The 24,517-nt window shown below is 36.0% G+C and overlaps 1 protein-coding gene and 1 pseudogene across 7 annotated transcripts in view; both read right to left on the bottom strand.

Annotated features, from left to right (window-relative positions):
- GOLGA4 (golgin A4) overlaps window positions 1–24,517 on the bottom strand; it is a 118,048-nt gene that overhangs the window by 49,912 nt on the left and 43,619 nt on the right. For 6 of the 7 annotated variants that reach the window (XM_087870081.1, XM_087870082.1, XM_087870085.1 and 3 more), the window contains 7 exons: window positions 18,431–18,529; window positions 17,520–17,649; window positions 16,007–16,194; window positions 15,634–15,717; window positions 13,638–13,785; window positions 3,060–3,238; window positions 390–518 (listed from right to left, as the gene is read on the bottom strand). In XM_087870081.1, the coding sequence (XP_087726207.1) occupies window positions 390–518; window positions 3,060–3,238; window positions 13,638–13,785; window positions 15,634–15,717; window positions 16,007–16,194; window positions 17,520–17,649; window positions 18,431–18,529 (957 nt within the window). The remainder of the gene's footprint in view (window positions 1–389; window positions 519–3,059; window positions 3,239–13,637; window positions 13,786–15,633; window positions 15,718–16,006; window positions 16,195–17,519; window positions 17,650–18,430; window positions 18,530–24,517) is intronic. The other variant, XM_087870083.1, reaches the window with a different exon arrangement.
- On the bottom strand, window positions 18,536–24,516 carry LOC148108361 (cytochrome c oxidase subunit 6C pseudogene; annotated as a pseudogene).

Below are 24,517 nucleotides of genomic sequence, written 5' to 3'. Positions count from 1 at the left end.
AAAACTTTCTGAGCTTTGAAGTCTGTTATATTCAGTCTGGTGAGTTTCTAGACATTCTTCCTGAGTTATGAAATCACTGATTCATGGCTTCAATTAGCCCATCTTCCCCTTTACTTCTCTATAATCACAGCCTACTGCCAGGGTGAGAGGGATGACACACAAACAAAATAAACTGGTTAATGAAAGCTTGTTAGTTAATATAATTTTCACACAATACCAAGTTAACAAGCTCTGACAGCCCTCTTTCCTGCCTATATCCTATCCTCTCTGCACACTCAAAGGTCCAGGCTGCCAGTAGCCTGACCTCAAGCCAAAAGGCAGGAGTGAGGAGATAATAACTTTATAAAGCTGCAAAGTTTACCTATAACAAAAACAAAACAGGTACTTACAAGAGCTATTTTCATTTGCTCCTGAAATTGCCTTTCTTGGGTCTGAAACTTCTTAGTCAGTTCCTGCTCTTTGCTGGCCAGCTCCTCTTCATGAAGCTTCCTAAGTTTAGCAATTTGTTCTGAGGATTTCTGAAAGTCAGCCAAATAGTTAAAGTGAAACACCCAGAATAAAATATGTAACTCTACAATTAAATAATACTGTATTACAATTTAATCATCAAGCCAATAGCGTAAGAGAAAAAAATCAAAACATATTTCCCACATAAATCAAAAGTCAGCAAAGTCTCAATAGTTAAAAGAAAAGCCAATCAAGTATTGCTCATTTATTCCTTTTATGTTTTTATTTTTTTTAGAGAGAGTGCACACGCACATGAACAGGGTGGGGAAGGGGCAGAGGGTGAGGGGGAGAATCTTAAGCAGGCTCCATGCCTGACATGAGGCTCAATCTTATGACCCTGAGATCATGAACTGAGCCAAAATCAAGAGTTGGATGCTTAACTGACTAAGTCACCCAGGCGCCCCAAGTATTTCTCATTTAAGACAAGGATGGCTGTTGCTACAGTAGTAAGTCCTAGTGGGTTAGAGCATTTCCACATCTTGCAGGGATGTTCCCCACCAATCATGATGGGGAAGTACAGGAGGAGGAATAAGAATGATCTCAAAGAGGGCACTCCACTATGGTCAAGCTGCCCTGGCTACACCAATCTAATGATGCTTAGCTTTCCATGCATATATTATTTATTAAGAAGTATTGGCCTTGTTCTTTCTTGGACAGGAAGACTTAATTTTTAAAAATGTCAAACCTCCCTAAATCTAAAAGTTTAATATAACTGATTAAAATTACCAAGAGAATGGGGGGGAGGGGCTCACTGGATAAAATAAACATGCAAGAAGAGCCAGCACTCTTCTGAAAAATAAGAGTAATAAGGGGAGGCTACCAAATAATAGAACATATTATAAAACTGAGTAATTGTAACAGTGTAATACTGGCACATAGTCAGGAGAAGCAATGGAACAGCACAGAGAATTCAAGAAAGAGACCAATACGTAGCACAATAATTTAGTGTGAAATAAAGATAGTATGTCATACCAGAAGGAAAAACATGGATTATTAAATGATTTGAAGACTACTTGGTAGTCATCTGGAAAAAAATTAAAGTTGGATCCCTACCTCACTCCTAACACCAAATAAATTCCAGTTGGATCAAAGATTTAATAGTAAAAAAAAGAAAGCATACAACTGCCATAAGAAAAGAATTTTAAAATGATTTCAGTGAGAATGTATTTTTAAATCAGAACAAAAATCCAGATAACATTTAAGGAAAAGAAAAAAAATCGCTGCTAGTCCTCCCCCAAAATAAACCAATCCCAAAGCTAAAACAAATCATAAACAAAGTCAATTTTAAAAAGACAGGGGTGCCTGGGTGGCTCAGTTGGTTAAGTGTCCGAGTGTCTTGGTTTCAGTTCAGGTCTCAGGGTCATGAGATCATGCTGGGCTCTCCACTCATGTGTATGCTCTCTCTCTCTCAAAAAAAGGAAAAAAAGAGAGAGAGCGAGCAGATTATTTGGACAAATGCACTGTATATCCAAAGAACTAATTCCTACTATAAGTGTAAAACATCCACAAATCAGTAAGACCAACAGCCCAATAGAAAAATAAGTTAAAGATTTGACCAACCAACTCAAAGAGAAAAACTGCCAATTCCTTTAAAACATATAAAAATATGTTTATCATATTGGTAAAAAGACAAGCACATTAAAACTACAATGTCAGAGCACCTGGGTGGCTCAGTCAGTTAAGCGTCCATCTCTTGATTTCAGCTCAGGTCATGATCTCAGGGTCATGGGACTGAGCCCTGCGTCAGGCTCCACAATCAGCATGGAGTCTGCTTGTCCCTCAGCTCCTCCCCTGCTCACTTGCTCTCTCTCAAATAAATAAATAAAATTAAAAAAAAAAACAAACCCACAATGTCATTTTTTTAAACTGATAAGCCTGAAAAGATTTTTAAAAAGCTAGGTTAACACTATCCTCATGAGGTAACACACTGCTTGTGAGAGTATAAAGTGTCCTCCATAGAGCACATAGCAACTATACAATAATTAAAAATACACATAATCTTTGCCTAATATTCCACCTCTAGGAATCTATCCTAAAATAACACACAGGTAAACAAATACGATAAGGATATTCACCATTTGCAATAGCAAAAAATGAAAACCTAAATATCCATCAGTAGAAGATTCATTAAATTATGAAATGTTCCTACAGCGAAATCCTGAGTGGTCTTTAGAACAGATGTGGCATTAAAAAAAAAAAACCCACAAATGCAGCATCATTACCATTGTCAATGATAAGGAACATATTAAGCTGAAAAGCAAAACACGGAACAGTATATATAACATGCCATCTTTTGTGTTAAAAAATTTAAAGAGAGGATTATAAAACATAAAAGAGAAATTAAATGCAGAGACTATCTCTGGGAAGTATATCCAAAAAGATATAAATTCTTTTTTCTATCAAAGTGATTTTTTTCCTATATCCTGAACTCATGAAATGATCAAGGTCTAAAACATAAATTAACTCTTCTTTACAATCAAAAATTGTAGGAAAAACATAAGACTTATGTTTCAAAATTGCTGTAGCTTGTTACAATCTAGAATTATTCTTACTTTCGTCACATCAACAACCTCCTGTTTCACCCGACTTAATTCCTGCTGAAGACTGGTGCGTTCCTCCTCCCTTGTTTTTTCAATAGCTTTTATTTGTTCATCCATCTCTGCCTTCATTTTTCTCCGTGATTCTTCTGTTTTTTGGGCTGTACTCAAAGCTTTTTCAAGTTCCTCAAAAGCTATAAATGAAAACAGCAGAAAACAAGTATCTCAAGAAATACTATCATTGAGCTAAAGTGTTTTACATTCATTATGGGAACTAAGAGCAGCAGTAGCAAGACAGGTTAAAATAGTCATTTTGTTTTAAGCCAAGAGATATTTCCGAGCTGTTCAACAAAGCCACAAGAAGTGTCCAGTTACTGAAACCAATTTGTCACTGACTTCTGGATTCAGATCTTAAGACTGCTTATGTGAACTGTTCAGGAGTTTGGAAAAAAATTAAATTATTGATGGCTCCCCACTCTCTCTAACCCACAAATAACACATTCAAAGAAATGAAGACTTGTTCCTACTTCTGTATGATATAATTTCAACTGCTTTTTTGTTTGCTATAGAGTTTTTACCTATTATCAATAATTAGGTAATATTATTATATACGCACTACGACATTTTTAAGAATAGAAAAATTATTCTTTGACTAATTCTATTTTTAAAAACCTCTTAACCATATAATTAATAAAAGAGCAGAGTTTTTTGGTTTTTGTTTTACCATTTACTAGTTGAATCACATATTTAAACAATGTATTCTGAAATGAAACCCACTATTTGCATAAGTTTCAAACCAGGGCTATTAACTTGAAAGAAATCTTTACCTGATCAACGGTATATAGAAAGGCACAACCCAGCAGGGAGTTCTTGTGTGAGGTAAGAATTCAGGCCGTACAAAAACAATCATCGAGGGTACAGTAGTATGATCTTTAAGAAGGCCAAACAGCTCACCCAGCTTCCAATAAAATCAGACAGGATGGGTACAACAGCTGGAACTTGGCACTGAAAATATCATATGTATGTGTCCGTGTATGTTTGTGTGTAATATGTATCTGTGTGTATACGCGTGTATGTGTATGCATGTGTGCACTATACATACTCTCTTTGTCCACTGGCATAGTGATATGCTCTCAAAATCCCACTGCTACTATCATCCTACATTATTTTCTTTAGTCCTCACAAAAGACACCAGACTTCCCTTTACCATAGGGATGGACTATAAACAAAACATAAATTTTCAAGATGGGTTTTTAATCCTATCAAGAAACATATGTCCAGGTGAGAGACATTTTCACCCTCAGTGGTATAAGAAAGGTACAACTTCAACCTATGGCATCTCAAAAAGTAAAGTCCTTTTACTAACCACAACTGGGCTTAACAGATGGTGGACTGAGCACAGGAATTTCATGCCTAAAGACAAATATCTGTTCTATAGCATATTCTTAATGGTAAATTGTATTAGTACAGAAAAAGACAAAAGAAAGGCTGAATTCTGGTAACAACTGGGAAACACAACTTACTCTGCTCAATATTTAAAAAAAAATAACTTCTTTAGCAACCATTTTCTTTGATATAAAAAAAAGCCTGCCCAATTTATTCATTTTATATGTCCAAAAGATAAAACTGATGCTCAAATAAGGTCTAAATTACAAAGGAATATTAATTAGCTGAAACCATTTTTAAAGATTCCTGATCTATTCTCAGACATAATTAGGTTGGAAAATATAATATTTAAAGAAAAATGTAGTTTTGTTTTTGTTTTATTCAGATATTCTTTTACTATAAATTTTAGTGTCAAGCATAAAGAAATACCTCTTGCTACTAACAAGAAATTAGTTTCCTAATTTAAAAATCAGTTTCCTAATTTCTTAGAAATAAGTGATCAATTATGGGAGAAAAATTCTGTAACAAAGGGCTTACTGCTCAGTTGGTGTTGAAGGTTTAAATCTGGGAAACAGAAAAGTGGGAAAAGAAATGACAATCTTTTTTGATGGTTGAATGTCACCATTATCTTTTCATCATTATTATTATTCAGTATGTCAAATTGTATTTTAGGACTTTGAAGCACTTTACAGAAATCTCTTAAATTAGGCTCTGGAAAACCTGAAGGTAGTTTTGATACTCTTCTAACAAAACTGAGTTTTAAATGAAAAACTTTTCCACAATCCAATACAGTATAAAAATAGATGCAGTGCTCTCACTTTTTGAGAATTTTTGAGAAAAATCTACATCACAAAGCTGCTATTCAGAAATAACTTTCCAATAATTAAGTTTTCTAGCCACATTAAGTAAATTTTAGCATATTCTCCCATATTATATTCTAATTTTAGTGTTTCATCCACTAAAATCATTTTCCTAAGTCACTTGATTATCCATCATACAGTGATTAAAGTAGGATAGATCTGGTTCCACAGTTCTTTTCATCTAAATTTAATCTCTCTCCCACTTTCTGCTACCATGTCAGAGAACCACATAATGTTATACCTAGAAAGAAATCTTTGATATCTTTTAATTCAACATTCTCATTCAAATGCAAGAAGTGAGGCATTCAACTTTTCCCTCGGATGATTAATCAACTTAACTATATTAGCTTGATGTCAGAACTTGAAAATTATATTTAAGGAACATTCTTTACCCTGCGTTATTTTTAAGAACTCTAAGAATGCTGACATTGATCCAGCTCAGCTGGGCAATAATGTATCTTACTAAATCAGAATTTATGAAGCAATCAATTGCTGATGGCTTCTAACTCTCAACAAAATACAGCATGTTACTTATACCTCTGACAGACCAGAAAAACTCAATTGTGTTCCATCTCCACCTTGCTTTACGGAAATGTTAAGTATTGGGGGGGGGGGGCATTAAAACACATCACATATATTGACACACAGAAAACATATTTCGAACTCATTCTGGATTCTACACTGTACCATAAATGAAGCCACTTCCTTACAGGAAGTCTGCCTCCAACAATGAATCCCATTTCAATGTTGAAGGAGAATATACTGAGTGTTTACTTACTAACCAGAAACATCTCACCCTCTGATCTTACAACCATCAGATACAGAAAAGTGGTGTCTGTTGGCTGTAATGTTCTGAAGATGAATTTCCCACACTTTCCAAAATAAAACTATCCTAGGATTTTAATGTGAGTAAAAGAAGTATGTCGTCAATGTCTACATAATTTATCTTCCAATTACCAACAAAGGATAAGTGAGTGGGGAGAAAGAAAGCGTGCATCAGCCACAGCTGACAAGTCCTCTGCCGACATGCAAGAGAGTGCAGGAAAACTACAGTCACAACACACAACGGGAAGGCTAAGCACGAACTGCTGCCAAATGTTGCAAGAACACACTGTGTTCTTCCAAAGCAAAATTCAATGTATCTCAGGCACTTTTTATTAAAAAAAAAAAAAAAAACTTTGAAAATATTTCTAGGCAAAAATTTAATAAACCTTAAGAATGGTCCTCTGTCAAAAGGAAAATGCAGGGAAAGCCTTTTATCGCTAGCTCCTCGCTTTCCACTTCAGACGAAGTTCAGTCACATCCATTGGGATTATAAAAATGGATAAATGCTCACTAGAAGAATTAAATGGGAAAGGATGGCGATGTACAGCTCAATAATCCAACCATTCATTCATCAAACATTGATTGGATGTTTGCCATCTGCCAAGCATAAGCCACGCACTGGGTGACACGGAGACAATTTTTCACAAAGGCAGTTGACGTAGTTACAGGCGATAGGGAATTAACCTTAGGTAAAGCTAGGAAGAATGTGATGTTTGCTTTTGCCACTTCACCACCTTTGTCCCTCCTCATCCTCAACATCCTTACCCATTGCAATAACAAATGAAAGAATTCCGAGATCCAGGGAGCATTACTGTTGTTGCACTATCCCAGAGGACACTTGACTGTAAGGATAGTAAGACCCATTTTTACTTCCTCTGCACAGAATAAACATAGATGAAAAAGTGCAGAGAGGCTGCCAACCTGCAGATTAACTGTTGATCCTAAGAAGCTGATTAATCACATCAAGAAAGAATAAGTTAGCCAGTGCCCATGTCTTTACCCCAGCAAAAAAAAAAACAAAAACAAAAAACTGCTAAAATGCTTGTTATTAAACTAAAAACAAAAACACAGATAGTACTACAAATTGAATGAAATGCAAATTAACAGAGAAAGCAATAAAATCAATTTTGTTTATCAGAATTCCCACCCATCATCAAGCCTCTTTTGTGAATAAAAGCAAAAGTCTAGAGCAGCAGTTTTCAAAGTGTGGTCCAAAGATCCTAGGGTCCTGAGGCCCTTTGAGCGGGTCTATGAGGGCCTCTTTTTTCTAAATACATATCTGCATATCTGTGTAAAGGCAGATTTTCCTTATATATTTCAACCAAAATAACATATCACAACAGATTAAACACAGAAATAAGCATGAAAATCCACTTTTATTAAGCCAAACAATGAGATTAGCAAAAATGTAAAACAAGACCACTCTTTACACTAAATCTTGTTTTGGAAAGTATAGGTAATTTTTATAAAAGTATTTAGATTAATATGTAACAGGTTTATAATTGTTATTTTTAAATGAACTAAAAATTTTTTTCATTTCTTAGTTTTGTTTTCTAATACAGTAAATATCACTAAATGTGACCCACATAAACAAAAGCTCTTTGGAATCCTCAGTAACTTTTAACAGTGTAAAGAGGTCCCTGATATCAAGAAGTTTGAAAACTACTTGTCTAGAGTTTACAAAAATGAAAATAATACTACCACCCAGTGGCACAAACCAGATAGTGCAATACTTATATATAAATCAGGGCTTTAGAAATTTAGTATCACATTTGCAATGGAAATCTACTTTTTAAGCCACTTTCTGAAATTCATAACAAGATTCATCCTACAGATTGACCGTGCTTTGACTTAAAAATTTTTACAGATTTATCCAAATTTTCATGTACCCCTTTACATTAACCATGCAAATTTAACTATTAAATACCTTGAAAACATCAGGCTAATCTTGAAAAATATTAGGCTAAAGCTAAGTAAATTTAGTTGAATTGAAAATGTGATTCTGATAGTCAGTGGTCCTGTAACAGCACTGCATGGTGACAGATGGGAGCTCCACGGGTGCTGAGCACAGCATAACGTATAGTCTTGTCCAATCATTATGTTGTACACCTGAAACTAATGTAACATTGTATGTCAACTTTACTCAAAAAAGAAAGAAAAAAAGGAAATATGATTCTGTAGCAAAGAAATGTGTTCCTATGCTTTCCAGTAACATTGACACTGCCAGGGACGTAAGTGCAGGATGACAATGAATATGTAAATACAAAGATGCACAGCTGCCACCGTAGAAATATATCAAGTACCCACAAATATATGGCTATTAAATAAACCACCTATAATGAATGAAAATCTAATTCCATTTAAAATAATAAATTTTTCCATCAGGTATACATTTAGTGCCAAAATATGTACATATTACTTATCTAACATGACAGACATAAATTCTACTTTGATTCATACTTTTTTGCCTGAGAAACATGGAATTTTCTTTATAAAGCTTATTCTAAGTACCCATGATAAGAAAAAAAAATAGCCCTTACCCCAGTCCTGTTCATACAAGGCTTGGGAAAGGCACCATGATTCACTTATTGGCATGTGTGGATGCACAAAAATAAGATGTTTTGTGAGACTTAAGACTCCAAGAAAACTCTGTTACATAAATTATCAGCAACTAACAAAGCACTTAAATACACATCTGATTTTTGTTTATTATATAAATATGCATAAATCTTACATATTACTTAAATACATAAATTCTATTTAAGAGGGCCCTTCCAATGTCAAATAAATATATTCCACTGAATGTCTTTGATGTACCAGGCCTATACTACACAAATGAATAAAAAACTTATTTCCTGCACAAACACAACATGACAATAAAAAAGCAAAGAATGTTATGAGTTAATCTAAGTTTTTAAATGCAGCCAATCATATAAAACACATGACTTAGGCAAAGACAGGGTAAATGAAAGGGAAACAGGATTTACAAAAGATACTCTGGAAAGCACTCTGGAAACTTTCCTAATCCAAACAGAATATTTTATTCACTTTGCATAAATTGTAGGCAAGAACATTTACTGGGGGGCGGGGGACTTAACACTGGTGTGGGTTTTTTGTAATAGCTATATTTAAATGCCTAAAACTAACTTACAAAAAAGACTAGAAGTCCATGGGTAAGAATTTATCCTGAGGAAAAATTCAAATACGGAATAAGCTGTATCACAGTTGTGAGAGTATTATTCATAATAGCAAAAATATAAAATAATCTAGATGATGATCAAGAGGAAAATGGTTAAGTAAGTGACGTACGTGCATTCTGACACAGCCATTAAAATATGCTAGTACTTTAGCAACACGTAGAAGTACTCAATATAATGCGAGCTGGAAAAAAAGGAGCATACAAACTATATGTACAAAAGGATTACAATAATAGAAAAATAAGGATTGGAGGAAAGACTAAATGGAAGTGTACTGAAACAACAGTGATGTGCTTTCATTTTCTCTCTGTTCCAATGCTTCTGCAATCCATTATATTAATAAATGGCTACATCCACCTCCTACCCCACTTAAAACATACACATGCACACACACAGAACAGCCAAAACCTAGGGCAAAATTTAGCAACATTAATATTCTGTACCAGTGTTGCACTGAGGAGATAATATTCTAGACAATTAGTAATAACACCTAGCATCTAAAATATAGCATTATGCACTTAAGCTGAATCACCAGACCTCTCTAAGTTTAAAATCTGATTACTTGAAGATGTGGCCATCTGTTCTTAAGTGACACCTAGAAAGGAAAACTATCAACAATGGTAGTAAAATGCTTCTAACAAATATATTTGTTTTTGGTTTTCTTTATTCACTAAAATAAATAATTTTAACAAAACAAGAATGCTATAGTGTTGTGCTTTAAAAACCATGCCCAACAGTTCTCTAGAGAGCAGAATAAGTACTACACATGTTGATTAATGTAAAGTGGGCATATCACCATATTCACATAGTTTCCATCTTTTATGGCAGAACTGTTCTTTTTAAAATCAGAGACATTTAGATTTCCGTGTCCTCCAACATATGGGACGCATCACAGCTCATTTAGATAAACTATGAGAACCAGCGCAATAGATTGTTTTCCAAGAAAAGTAGTGGGAAGTAGTGGGAAATGTAGTTGAGCGGATATTTACCGCCAGAATAGGTGAGCCAAAAAAGTGAGTTATTTGTCTACTGATAGCCACATGTCAAGAACTACTAAATATACCAGGGTTAAATTTTTACAACTGAAAATTAATTAAGAGAGGTTATATTCTTTTATAATTGTTTTATGTAGACAAATTTAGTTTTAAAAATCTTTAACAACTACAAGCTTTAATGATGTTAATGCTGTTAATGCTTCTTTCCCATGGCGAGCTCTTATATGTTTAGTCTTTGAATTTTAAATTCAAGAAAGAGAAAGACAAATATTTCATAGAGGAGTAGAATTCTCCAAGAGCCAGATTATGTTCACAGACTATGGAAACTCTACTTCCTTTACATAAAAAAAGTACCTACTTTTAGCACTGAATTGGAATTTTTCTGTCAATTGGCATATGCGTTTTATATTTCAATTAAACATTTTATATTTCAAGAGTTATGTGCAGCCTTAACTACGATCATTAGATGAAATGCAGTTGTTATGCAAGACCAGTTTTCATTATAGATTTAAAAGGCAGTGTCTTCATTGTAGAATGAGTCTGTTTTAACTTTGTTACAGTCCAATAATTAGGATTACAAATATAATTCTTAAAATATCTATAAAAGCACTTAAAACTGTGTGATCCAAAGACTTTCCAAAGTTAATGTTTTTATTAAATAACTAAATCATAATTCTCATTTATTAATTTTTGATATTTTTATGGTACTATTAACAGAAAAGTTTCAACCTACAAGCTATGAAATATTTACAAAAATACAGTTTTATGAAAATAGCATTTAAAGACAAAATTAATGTTCTGGAGAAGCAAAAGAAGGAAGGCTGTACTAACTAATGAACTGACTAGAATGGGAGCCTGGGAAATAAATGTTTAACCTACATGTGAATTAACTGTGTATTTTGTCTACCTTTTTTTTTTATATAGTCATTTTTTATTATGTTATGTTAGTCACCATACAGTATATCCTTAGTTTCTGACGTAGTGTTCCATGATTGTCACTCACTTCTTTCAACTTGATATTGGGTCATGGATTGCTACCTCCCCACAAGATACACTACAATTTTAAAAGAAAACTTAATCCCCCAAACAACACTATTTTCTCTTGACTGGCTACATTAGTCAACAAAAGCAGCCCTAAAAATGGAAAGGCTTGATGTGAGAAGCTGAGACGATGCATTAGGTTTTCTATTCACTGAAAGCAAACCTGTTTAACAATGTCTCACACCTCTCAAACTGCTTCAGGTTAATTCCTCAGAGATTATATTCTGAGAGTTGCTGTCAATTAATGTTCTCCTGAGGGAAATTTTCTTGGGGTTATTGGGAACAAATTCATTAACTAAATTCCCCAACCACTTATTAATAAAACAACTGCAAAGAGATTTTATGAGCACATTTGGTATCAACCAACTAGCTCTCTCTTCCAGATCCATTTCCCATCTTAAACCTTACAATCTGGTTTCTAAAATCATTTCTCAAACTGCATCCTGGGAATGAAATCCTCACCAAAGTCGAAGATCACTTCTGGAAATGCCTCTTATAGTACCCCCAAAGCATAACTACCCACAATTCCTATGACTTCTTGGGTAACTTTTTTCCCCCTCATTTATCTCTCTCTGCCAAATTCAAGATCTCTATGGTTAAGAGCAGAGACTCGGGACTCAAAATGCCTGGACCGAAGTCCTGACTATACACTTATTCTCTGTGCATGAACGTAGGCAAGCTACTTAACTTCCACATTCTTGGGTTTTCCTATTTGTAATAACAGTACCTATTTCAAAGAAACTGAGAGGATTAAATAAGTACACACGCAAGTGAATACAACAAGTAAAGCATTTATAACAGAGCCTTGCATAAAACGCTACATGCTGGCTCTTAGTCGTAGTGGCAGCGGCAGAGTGCACACACTCAAAGGTACCAGCAGCTGCAGCGCTGCGGCCGCTACCTCTGTAACGCTTAATCTTCTGGAGAAATCAGCCGCTCCTACAGATTTAATCACAGCCTTCAACCTTAGGCTACCGACTCTTAAAAAAAGCTCTAGCTTCTTTTCCAAATTCTTATAAGACAATTTCATTTGGAAAGCTCGTGATTGACAAAATTCAAAGTATCTAAGTAAACTCATCACTTCACTCCATTCCTCAACTTCCCCATTTAGATTTCCTGTTCTGACTTCTCACTATTCATTAGTCTCTTAAGCTTAAAACCTTGGAGTCATCTTAGATTTCTACTATTCTTCTGCCCCTGCAAGTTGATCAGACACCAAATTCTGCAGATTCTACTCTTCCTCTCTTTCCTTGATTCATCCCAGCCAAGGTGGCCAGAGCTCTCAGTCCCTCATGCCCAGATTTCTGCCTTTGCTTTTAGGTCTAACTTCCCACTTCTTTTCTTGTCTACATAAAACACTAGCTTCCGTCACATTATGCTTTCCTATTACTGGTTTCCTGTTGCCTTGTACACCAAAGTCTAAGCTCAATTGCTCACCTTTTAAGATTTTAACAGTCAGTTCTTTCAGATTCAACTTTATTTCCCACTTGAGCAAGAACTGTTAGCAGCTGATTCATACATCCACTGTAGTCACTGTGCCTGCAATGACCTTGTAGTAACTGGAATATGTGTTGCCCCCACCTCTCTGGTTAGATCCCATTCTATTCATTCCTCGAGGCCCAACTCAAAACTCACACCCTCACTAACCTGAAATGCTCATTCACTCTGCCCTCTCCTCTCTTTCTTGGCATTACTCAGTATCATACCTTGTGGAATACTATGTTGGTCTCCACACTTTCATAGCCTAGCATTTATTTTGAAAACACAATGCTGTTATGTTAAAAGGCTTATCTTATACTTTCTTTATACTCTACCTTATATTTTTTGTTTACCCTTTTGTTTACCCTGAAGCATCTATCTATAAGGTAGTATTTATTTAATATATACTATGCTGTGCCTACTTGGAGAGTTCCAAAATCGTAAACCTGAATTTTGATACTCCAAGGCAGTAGTCCGCAAACGTTTCTATAAAGGGCCAGATGGTAAATATTTTTCGCTTTGCAGGCTACGTATGGTCTCTGTCACATATTCTTCTTCTTTTTTTCAACTACATAAAAATGTAAAAAACATTCTAAGCTTGAGAGTCCTACACATAGGCCATGCATGGGCTAGATTTACTCATAGGCCGTAGTTTACCAGCCCCTGCGCCCTCTAAGGAACAGTTCAGCATCTTACACAGAATCTCTGTATCAGTATCAATATTTAACTAATTTTTCTAAATGTTGGTTGGTCAGTACTTTACATGACTTTTGAGTTCTAACATAAAACAAATAATCCCTGAGTTCTTACCAGCTCTTTCAGACTTTTCTTTCTGTTCCCGTAACTCCTCTCCCTGGGTAGTCATCTGTTTGATGCGACTACGGAGTTGAGCAATTTCTTCTTCTTTCATTTCCAGGGTTTCATGCATCTGACGTTTTGTCTCTGCTATTACCATTCCCTAGACGGAAGTGCAGACACTAAAGCATTTGAATAACAAAACTGCATCATCAACAGCACATACCAAACTTACTTAAAAGGCAGAAAACATAATATCTCTTACTAAGTACAGCATTAGAATTATTTTAGCATTTCACAAACCGAAGTCTGTGTTCTGCACTCTATACTACACAACAGAGTATCACAATTCTGGTTCCTCGGCAGATCAGGATTATTTGTTACTATAAAAAATTATTTTAAAGAAAGTTTAGTCTTGTGAGTATTAAAAGATTTACTTTATAATCTTTCTATAAATGTTTGCTATAATTTTCCCTATCTTAGTAAACAGTTTATAATGAACAAAATATAGCCTTTTGGACTTGGCTCAGGGCCACCATGAACTATGCTATTGATCTGCGCTGGAACATGGGGAGAGCCTCAGAGGCTACTGAGGGTGGAAGTTCACTTCTGCCACGAAGATGGGCCAAGACTGTGGTACAGATCTACCTGCTTTTTCTCGTTTCTCTTGTGACAGTCTCTGGTCCCACCGCCACTCCTCACTACTGTCGTAAGGCACCCCCACTCCTCCAATTTGCTAACTGCTACTGTCTTCCCACTCTCTGGACAATCTACCCATAAAATGAAGGTCACTAGGGGGGAAAAGAATCAAATATTATATCCTGAATCAGTCATTTGCAACAAAAAATAGGGTGGTTCAACTTGTCTCTTGAAAAATAAGATTTTGTGACAGCTATTTTGTGGTCTTAAGAAGATTATTACTTTACTTGCAGGGTTTGTCAAACCTTGGTTTAGGGACTCTTCCAGATGGCCCATATTAATAGAAAGATAAAGACCAGGTAAGTGGGGATTACACAAAATTTCAAAACAAGATCGCTGGTCTTCAGTTACGTCAAAAAGCAAATCACAATGGAGAAAAAGAGACACGGAGAGAGAGAGGCAATGGAACCTATAGATTAAAAGAAATCTTAAGAGTCATATCAACTAATTACAATGAAAGAAACTTACTTAGATCTTGATTCAAAAAAATGGAAAAAAGTATGAGACAACAGGCAAATCTGAAACTGACTAGATAGCTGATGGTACTAAGGAATTATTAAATTTTTAGATGTGATCATGATAATGTAGTTACATTTTTATAAAAATAAAAAGAGTCTTTTATTTTAAAACTACATCAAAATACTTATGTAAGAAATTATGAGATTTCTTGGATTTGCTCTACTAACAAAGTAAATTCTGGGTTGAGGATAATAAGGGCTGGGCACGTACAGATAAAACATTAGCCCTGAGATGTTAACTTTGAAGCTAGGTGGTGGGTTCACTTTTTCTAAGCAGGCCTTCATGAAGTGTGAGGAGTAGAATCTAGCAAAATGACATCATAGAATGAAAAGACTGCTAATACATTTCAAAAGCAGAACAGCTCTAACATGTTCTTAATTGCATGGCCACTTAAAATACTACAGCTGTAAAGCAGCAATTTATCTGAGAGATTAACCTGTTTCCGTTGAAGACAATACTTAATATTATTCACATTTAGTAATGCCTTAACTATAAAAAATTCAACTTTTCTCTTTAAAGTAGTTAGGTACTGTAAACAGATTTCTTTTGCAATAGTTATTCTAATCTATAAATCAAAATGCTGACTGGGATCAAAAAATCAGAGAGAATCAGCTTCACATGATACACAACTAATGCTAACCATTACTTAAATTTCAAAATTACAACAAAAAGATTTTTCATGGAAGCAGCTATAGTAACTTTGGAAAGTAATAAGCCTAAATGCTTCTAACTGCTTCCAAAAGGGAATCCTAAAATTTGACAAATTTTAGTATCATAAGGTTTATTGGTTTACCTTATCTTGTTCAAGCTGTTCAATTAAGTTCTTTGCATCACGCAACTGAGTGATAAGTTTAGTCTTCTCAGCCATATGAAGCTCCTAAAAAAATTTTAAAAATTCATTTCCATCTCTAATAAAGCTTCTCCTATATGAGAACTCTAAACATTTTATCTAATTTGGCTATTTCTCAGTCCAGTAAAAGGAAAGTATACAGGACATATGAAAAGGATGGTGCAAGTGCTATGAAGCCCAGGGCACTTGGGAGTCGTCTCCATGCTGTCTATGGAGGAAGGGGAAGGCTCTGCAGAGGAGGGAGGTGAAGGCCACGCTGGGACCTGTGGATCTAGCTTTACAGGGTTACAGACACCAAACCCATTTGCTCTTTTACCTTCATTTTTTCTAGCTCTTGAAGCCTCTCATCTAGTTGTTCTTGCAGGGCTTCTTTTTCACTGGTTAATAGCGCACACTGTTCCTTATGTGACTGAATTGTTTCCTTACAACGCTGCAGGAGATTCTCTTGCCGCTTAACTCTCTGCTGAAGTACCTCCAGTGTTTTAGCAGAAGCTCCATCTACCACTATCAACAATAAAGCAGCACAGGCAAGGGTGGTCAGTAAGGAACAGAAGGCTCTCTGGGAACAGTTATCTGTTAGCACACAGGGATGTATTCTCACCCCAGTACTCCACTATCCCCTGAGTCAGACGGAGAAGGGAGGGGTACCCTTCCCAACCTCGACTCTCACTCACTATCTGTATCATCTGCCTCCGAAGACACTGAGAAGCACGGTCACCTCCCTATGATTCAGCCCTACCCCAAATGGCACACTCAGTAGTCAACTAACATTAACTGAATTCACTCTCCTTAAAAAACAGTTTGATGACCATCTTTTGTTATTCAAAAGTGCCCTCTGTGTCCTGGCTCCCATCCCAAAAGGATGAATGAAGAATTTTTTCCAATGCATTCTAATCTGTCCCTGGGAAGAGTTCTCCAAACAGGTATGAGTTAAGTTTTCATACCCTAAGGGAATTTCAGGACCCTTCATAGCCCGGTTGCTCAGACAGCTGCTCAGCATCTTGCTCTGGCTCTGGCTGGACTAAAAGTTTATTATAAATATCTCTGAGAGAAAGAGCCAGTAAATAAAAAGTGGGAATTTTACTGAATATGTACCTTAAAACCTCAAAGAGTATGGAGGGCTATAATTGGATTTTGAGACAAAATTTAACTATTCCTTTCTAATTAGAAAGCAAATAATAGAACAAACACAGATATCTTTGAATGTAGAAGTACATAAGCAACATTACTTAAAAACTGAAATAGCTGGGGCACCTGGGTGGCTAAGTCATTAAGTGTCTGCCTTCGGCTCAGGTCATGATCCCAGGGTCCTGTGATCGAGCCCCGCATCGAGCTCCACATCAGGCTACCTGCTCAGTGGGAAGCCTGCTTCTCCCTCTCCCACTACCCTTGCTTGTGTTCCCCCTCTCTCTGTCTGCCAAATAAATAAAAATCTTTAAAAAAAAAACACAAAAAACTGAAGTAGCCAAACAATGAAAATAGCAAATTCATTAATCTTAAACAGAACTGACCTGTTTATATGAAGTCTAGCTACTGCTATCAATACAATAGTGTAATATAATGAATTTTAGTATATGTGCTACTGAAGAGAACACTAGAATGAATTTAGAATGAATTTTAATTACAACGTGGTGCCACTCACAGACTTTCAAGTCTTAAAACACTTAGCTTTGTTCTCCTGAAGAACAACAACAAGCAAAGACACAAAGCAACAAAAACTCTCGCAGCATTCTCTTGGGGGGCTTCTACCTCAGCCCACAGCATGCCCTGGAAACTGTCAACATCCTCCTCTAGTTTTTAAATTCACCTTGGGACAACATGAAGCTTACCAACTGGCTCTATATCACTGTCTGTGTTCTCTTTAGAGACACCTTCAGCCTGTGGTTCCATCTGAGGGAATGGTTTCGGTAAATCAACATGCATCGGGCCATTTCGTAACCGCTGTTTCAGCAGAGAAACCTAAAAAAGAAACGTGCCTTAGAAAAAAAAAATGAGGGGCGCCTGGGTGGCTCAGTTGGTTAAGTGTCTGACTCTTGGTTTCAGCACAGTACATGATCTCAGGGTTGTGAGACTAAACCCTGCTTCTGGCTCTGTGCTGGGCATGGAGACTGCTTAAGAGTCTCCTCCTCCCTCTGTGCGAACCCCCTCCCCCCAATTCTCAGACACTCGCTCTCTCTCTAAAAAAAAAAAGAGAGAGAAAGAGAGAGAGAGAAACTATAGTTTCTTATAGTAGTACTTTCTTTAAAACACGGAGGGAACAGAGTAAAAGATATTCTTGTTCACTATAGTGGGAGGAAAAATCAAAATAAAATGTTTACTCCCAATGCAGTTGATTTTTATATTTGCTATTTTCAATGATATCATAGTTAGCCAAAAGACACATTAAAAAATTATACTGAGGGGCGCCTGGGTGGCACAGCGGTTAAGTGTCTGCCTTCGGCTCAGGGCGTGATCCCGGCGTTATGGGATCGAGCCCCACATCAGGCTCCTCTGCTGGGAGCCTGCTTCTTCCTCTCCCACTTCCCTTGCTTGTGTTCCCTCTCTCGCTGGCTGTCTCTAGCTCTGTCAAATAAATAAATAAAATCTTTAAAAAAAAAATTATACTGAAAAATAACTAAGGAAAAGCAAGAGTTTCAAAAATAGGCCATTTTGTAACATCTGGAACCTGTGAGATATCCCATCAAAACCCCTTTAATTATTCTTTATCTAAAAATTCCACTCTTTTCTTTTAATCTTTTACCTGAGTCTGGAGAACACTGATATGCTGATCTTTTTCCTCTAAAGATGCATCAAACTCCTCCTGGAGATGTTTTTTTGCTTGCTGATCCATTTGGAGCTCCTAAAACATAAAAGGTTTTATAAGTAGTTTTCAGTAAAAAATAAAAAAATACAAATTTGAAGTTTTCAAAGTTTAAAAAACATGGTCAATTCAGATTTGCATTTTTCTTAAGATGAGGTATCAGCACCATAATTAGAGAAGAATCAGCAAGTAAAACATTAGTATTTATCCCAGCGGATAATTTAGTTCCTTAAAAAATATGAGATCCAAGAAAAGAAAGTGCTATTTTTAGAGCTGTAATGACTGCTCTCTAATGATAATGTGGAGAGGATAAAACAATTAATTAAGATTAAAAAAAACTTTATCCTACTTTTAAGACATCTTACTACTTGTGCTACCTTATATGCACTTGATCTAAAACTACATTGTTTTCTATCAGATAGCCATAGCCAATAGAACCCTCCTCCTCCCAATACACAAAAGCAGTCAATAGTCAAAGTTAGAAGATTGCTCATCTGTAAAATAAAAACGCTGAACTAGTTGATCACCAAACAGAAAAATTTGAAGTTCCTGAAATTATTTAGAATGCTACTTTCTTTAGGTCATTAATGAGCCTTCCTCACTAAATCCAATAATCTTTAACTTTCTATTACACTAGTCACCAATAATTTCCTCCTCAGTTGAGGTACGGCTCTCTGTGGCTTCAGGCTCCTGCCTATACCCCTATCTCTTAATTTCCTCTACCTGCCTCATGGACCCTATGGGCATCTATCCTCCTGGACTCAGTTCTGTGTCCTCGGTGCTTCTTCCTTACACTTACTCCATTAGAATCCTAGAGAATAACACCTGGAATATATGAAATATCCCATCAAAACCCCTCTATTTTTCTAGGATTCCTACTTTTCTAATTCCCTGAGCTCAAAATACTCAAAGTCACATTCTTCCTAACTTTGTTGATCCCTGCATATAAACAAATTCTTTTATTGCTTTCTCTACAATGTTTAAGTCCTATCTTTTCCACATCCATAACCATAGTCCAGATCTTTTATAATTTCAATGACTAATTTCCTTTGGTAGCCTTCTAGAGAGAATTCTTACCTCAAGTCTTCCTCTGATTTAATCTATCCCTTACACATTTGCTAGAAATTTTTCCTCAAACAATATTTTCTTTTTTTTTTTTTTTTTAAGATTTTATTTATTTATTTGACAGAGAGAGACAGCCAGCGAGAGAGGGAACACAAGCAGGGGGAGTGGGAGAGGAAGAAGCAGGCTCCTAGCAGAGAAGCCTGATGTGGGGCTCGATCCCAGAACGCTGGGATCACGCCCTGAGCCGAAGGCAGATGCTTAACGACTGTGCCACCCAGGCGCCCCTCAAACAATACTTTCAAGACTTACAAGCAACGCCCTCCTTTTGCATTGTTTCAAATTTACTAACTCTCAAAACACTGAAGCACTAACTGTCCTCTATTCTCCGCCACACCTACACTGCCCCAAGATCCCATCTGCCCTGTTCCTCTCACTAAAGACTCCTGGCTTGACTCCTCCCACAGCAGTATCTCCAAATGCCAGTCTTTGAATCAGGACAGGTCCAGAATGAAGTTTTCACTGATCCATGGTGAAATAACAAACAGAAAGCCAACAGAGAGAGTTTTTCTTTCATTTAAACAACTGTCCTGTCCTCTACTCTGAGAATATGTCCTTCTAATCTTTTTTGTTATTAAAAAAAATCTTTCAGAGCGCCTACCTGACTCAGAAAAGCATGTGACTCTTGATCCCAGGGTCCTGAGATGGGTGTAGAAATTACTTAAAAATTTTTAAAAAAATCCAAAAAACAAAAAACTTTCTTTCATGAAATAATGACAATAAAAGAATTCGGTTTCTTCTTCTCAATGTCCTTACTTGAAAAAATAAAAGTTTGCAAGTTATGGGGCATCTATTGTGGCTCAGCTGGTTGAGCATCAGACTCTTGGTTTCAGTTCAGTTCAGTGGGGAGTCCGCTTGAGATTCTCTCTCTCTCCCCTTCTGCCTCTGCCCCTCCCCAATGTGTGCATGCGCTCTCTCGCTCTCTCGGGCTCTCTCTCAAATAAATAAATAAATCTTTAAAAGAAAGTTTGCAGGTCTATGGCAAATCTCCTTTCCCCCATATCTGGAAGGAACTGGAAGGTAGTTTTTCAGTCCATGAAATCCAAAAGTGTGGAAAGCACTGTCCTCCATGACTTTTCAAAAGCCAATTCTTTAATATGAAACAGCTGCACATGTCCTAAAATTCATTTCTTCCAAATAATTTTCTACATCCTACCATATAAGACTCTGTTACATGCTATCCCTAACAGCCAACAAAAATTCCTCAATTTATATGATAGTTTTCAGGTTTTAAATGTTTTTACTTCCCCATGTAGATAAGAAGTCCTTGGATACACGGCAACATCTTTTAATCATAACTTCTTCTCCCTTCCCCTGCTACCTTACCCTATTCTACCAATAAGCACTCCATAAACAGTAAAGACTACTATTACATAGGAACTTAAGACTGTCTACTTATGTCCCAACTACAGTCCACACACTGGCTAGCCAACTGTCCAACACTCCATGATAGGGATGTCACTAGCTCTAGAACAGGACCCTACTATCTAGAGTCATTTCCTACTCCAACAATTTCTTCTGATTAGATCTTAAGTGTATATCTATCCTATTTGAACTTTTTAGCACAATAATAATAAATGGCTACGTAATATTACTAAATATAACAACAAATTCAATAATGTTCCTTTTCTTGGCCATTCACTGTTTCCAAATTTTGGAAACCTTGGAATTAACATTTTTATGCATATGATTTGCAAGGTCTTTCTGATTATAACCTTAGAGAAAAATCCTGATATGTTGAATGTATCAAATACATTAACTGTTTAACTATATTTTATCTCAGCCCTATGCTACCCATTATGTTCGGATGTGTTTCAAGCTGCAAAAAACGAACGCTCCCACCCTGAAGTTAGCTTTGAGAACAGCAGTTGCTTATAACGAGCTGCATCTGGGTGAGCCTAGAAAAAGAACATACCATGCACAGACAGAAGGACAGAGAAAGGAAGAAATATCTAAGACAATGTCTACATTTATTCCTCATTTAACTGGCCTTAAAACGAAATCAGAGAACCCTATCCACTTAGATGAACTCATAATTTTCATAGCTTCTCACAGTATGATATTCCTATTTAATATCTGTTGATGTTATAAGATTCAAAATCAGGCAAAGAAAATTACAGGGTATCTGTTGGATATGTTTTTACTTCTTTATGTGATTCATCAACAGATATCTAATATGCTAGAAATTGACATAAGACAAAATATTTGCTTATATAGAACAGCTGTTCTGTTTTCTTCTCCAAAAAATATTAGGAGAGATGTTCATGGATTCTACTTATGCATATACTCATCACAACATGAGGAAGATATAAAATATACTAAGGACTATTTTCTGGGGGGAAAAATTTTTTTTTTTACTGCCCACAGTATTTGTTAGTCGTTTACTTACAAAGGGAAACTATTCCATAACCCAATATTCTTGTTTTATAGTTCAGAAACACAAGAGAGTGACAAACTTCCATGGAACTCAACCCAAAGAAATTCTTTACATTCCAAAATTATTCTATACCCTGAGAGATACCAGCCTTCTTCATCTCCTCAAACTCTTTCACAGAATCATAATTTCTGCAGAAATCTCCATATGCCTTCTTTCTTGGTTTGGCCACAGCAAACTTATAGAAAGCTGTAACTCCTGGGGATACAGTGAATGCTCCAACAATATGAAATCACAGACATTTGACCAGAAGGCCTTGCATCTGAGGTTTCACCAAAGGACTGGAATTCATGGTAGTTACTCTTCTCAACACCAACCTCAAACCTGACATCTTTCCTGATACCTTGAATATCTTGATGTAACAAAATAAGGCACATTATACTGTTTTGCCCAGTCTAAGTCAATGAAGTACTAATGAAACGGTATGTAACTTCTATTCAGACTTTAATTCCAAATAAATAAAAACATTTTATGACTTACAGCACTCTGAATGTTTAACTAAATACTAATCATAATTTTATGGGTTATACTATTTAGTTGAAGGAAATTTTTCTCTTTGTGAACAAAATTTAAAATATCCAGACTCTCACTTATCTACCTAGTATTTACATATAAGTTACTAAATAAATCTCTCTTCATGTAACTGCAACCAGGATTATGATTCAGAAATATATCTTAGCTACTACAAAAATAGGATAGATACATCAAACAGCAATTTACTATATGAGCTCTAGGCCCCTTATTTCTCCTCCTTTCCCTTATTAGCTGTCTCCTGGCCATTTTGTTGACTATAGTCTTGACTAAAGGCAGTGTGGTAGGCAGAATATGGCCCCAAAGATTCCAAGTCCTGATCCCCAAAACTGGAACATATTAGGAGAATTTGCAGATGTGATCAAATTAAGAGCCTTGAAATAAGGAGATTATCCTGGATTATCTGGGTGGGCCCAATCTAATCACATGGGTCCTTAAAATCAGAACCTTTCCCAACTGAGTTCAAAGAGAAGGGGAGGAGTGATTACGGTAGAATGGGCAGAGATGCAACACTGATAGCTCTGAAGATGGAGGAAAGAGGCTATGCATCAGAGGACGTGACAGCCTCTAGAAGCCAGAAATGGCAAAGATAGATTGTTCCCTTGAACCTCCAATAAAGAACAGCCCAACTGACACCTTAATTTTAGCCTGGTAAGACTTGTGTCAAATTTCTGACATTTGTGCTGTTTTAAGCCATTAAGTTTGCGGTGATTTGCAGTAGCAGCAATAGAAAACTAATACAAGTAGGCAGATGATAAAAAAGAACTAAAACTTGTCAATCTGTGGCTCTGACAAGTATTTCCTAAGAGGGTTTTCACAAGGGTTAAAAATGAAAGAATACTTATGTAATGGCTTAAGGTCTAATAGTATAGATATGGAAAAAGATTTCTAAATGGTAGAAAAACGGAAATAGTATATAAAACTTTATTTAACTAATCTCAGTAACCATAACTAATGGTGATAGTATTGTTATTCTAAGAGTGTTGTGTTTATAATGCTGGAATAAGGCAAATGGGTCTTCTAATTTATCATCAGGTTCTTCAACAGATGAACTGTAAGGAAAAGGCATGCAGGGAGGATGTATAGATTTCAGGAGACTTCAAAGATGTATCAAAACAATTTTTACACAGGCAAGATTATAGTACCTAGAGGTGCACATTTCGGTAATAAAACCTTAAAGAGACACAAGGAAGTACAACAAAAGTCAGTAGTTATTTTTGAAGAAAGGGAAGGGCTATGACTGGTTTGGGAAACACAGAAGGGCTCTCAGGGTGACTGGCAACATTCTATTTCTTGACCTTGGTGGTGGTTACAATAGTGTTCACCATAAACATATAAGCTGTATATTTTTATGCATGATTTTCTATATTTGTTGTACTTGACGATTAAAATATTTTTACAATTAAAAGATTTCAAAATGTTTAAGTGATATAGCAGTGACACAGAATCCTACCCTCTAGCCAATATAAGCCAATAATCTCCATCCTTCTTAAGACAGGAAAGGAGCAAAAATGAGTCAAGTATGATTCCAAATGATAAATATTTGCCTGGACTCTAATATTTCACTGTAAAAATTACCCCCCAAAATTACAATGAACATAACTTTTATTTAATTTTATCAAGATTATTGGTTAGGAAAAATGAAAGGGGCCTCAAGTACCTAATAGAAGAGACAGGTTAGCCTTGGAAGTTGCCACTGACTGTCCAGCTGGCAAATGATATTCTGTTGCTAAATAAGGCATTCTTATGTCATAAATTCCACCAGCATATATCTTAGGAAACCACACAAATAAAAACCGTAAGAATCGATCTCTGGTGTTAGGGGTTGGGCTGGTTGGTTTTTACTATAGCTAACGAAGTGTATATGAAACTATCCCAACAAGTACAAGAGTTCTGATAAATATGAGAGATTTAATTCTCAAAGCATTAATCACTTACAA

Source organism: Ursus americanus, chromosome 20 (genome assembly GCF_024610735.1).
Source record: "Ursus americanus isolate L20-20 chromosome 20, mUrsAme1.1.p, whole genome shotgun sequence".
Taxonomy (NCBI): domain Eukaryota; kingdom Metazoa; phylum Chordata; class Mammalia; order Carnivora; family Ursidae; genus Ursus; species Ursus americanus.
This window is presented reverse-complemented; position numbering and strand designations above follow the sequence as displayed.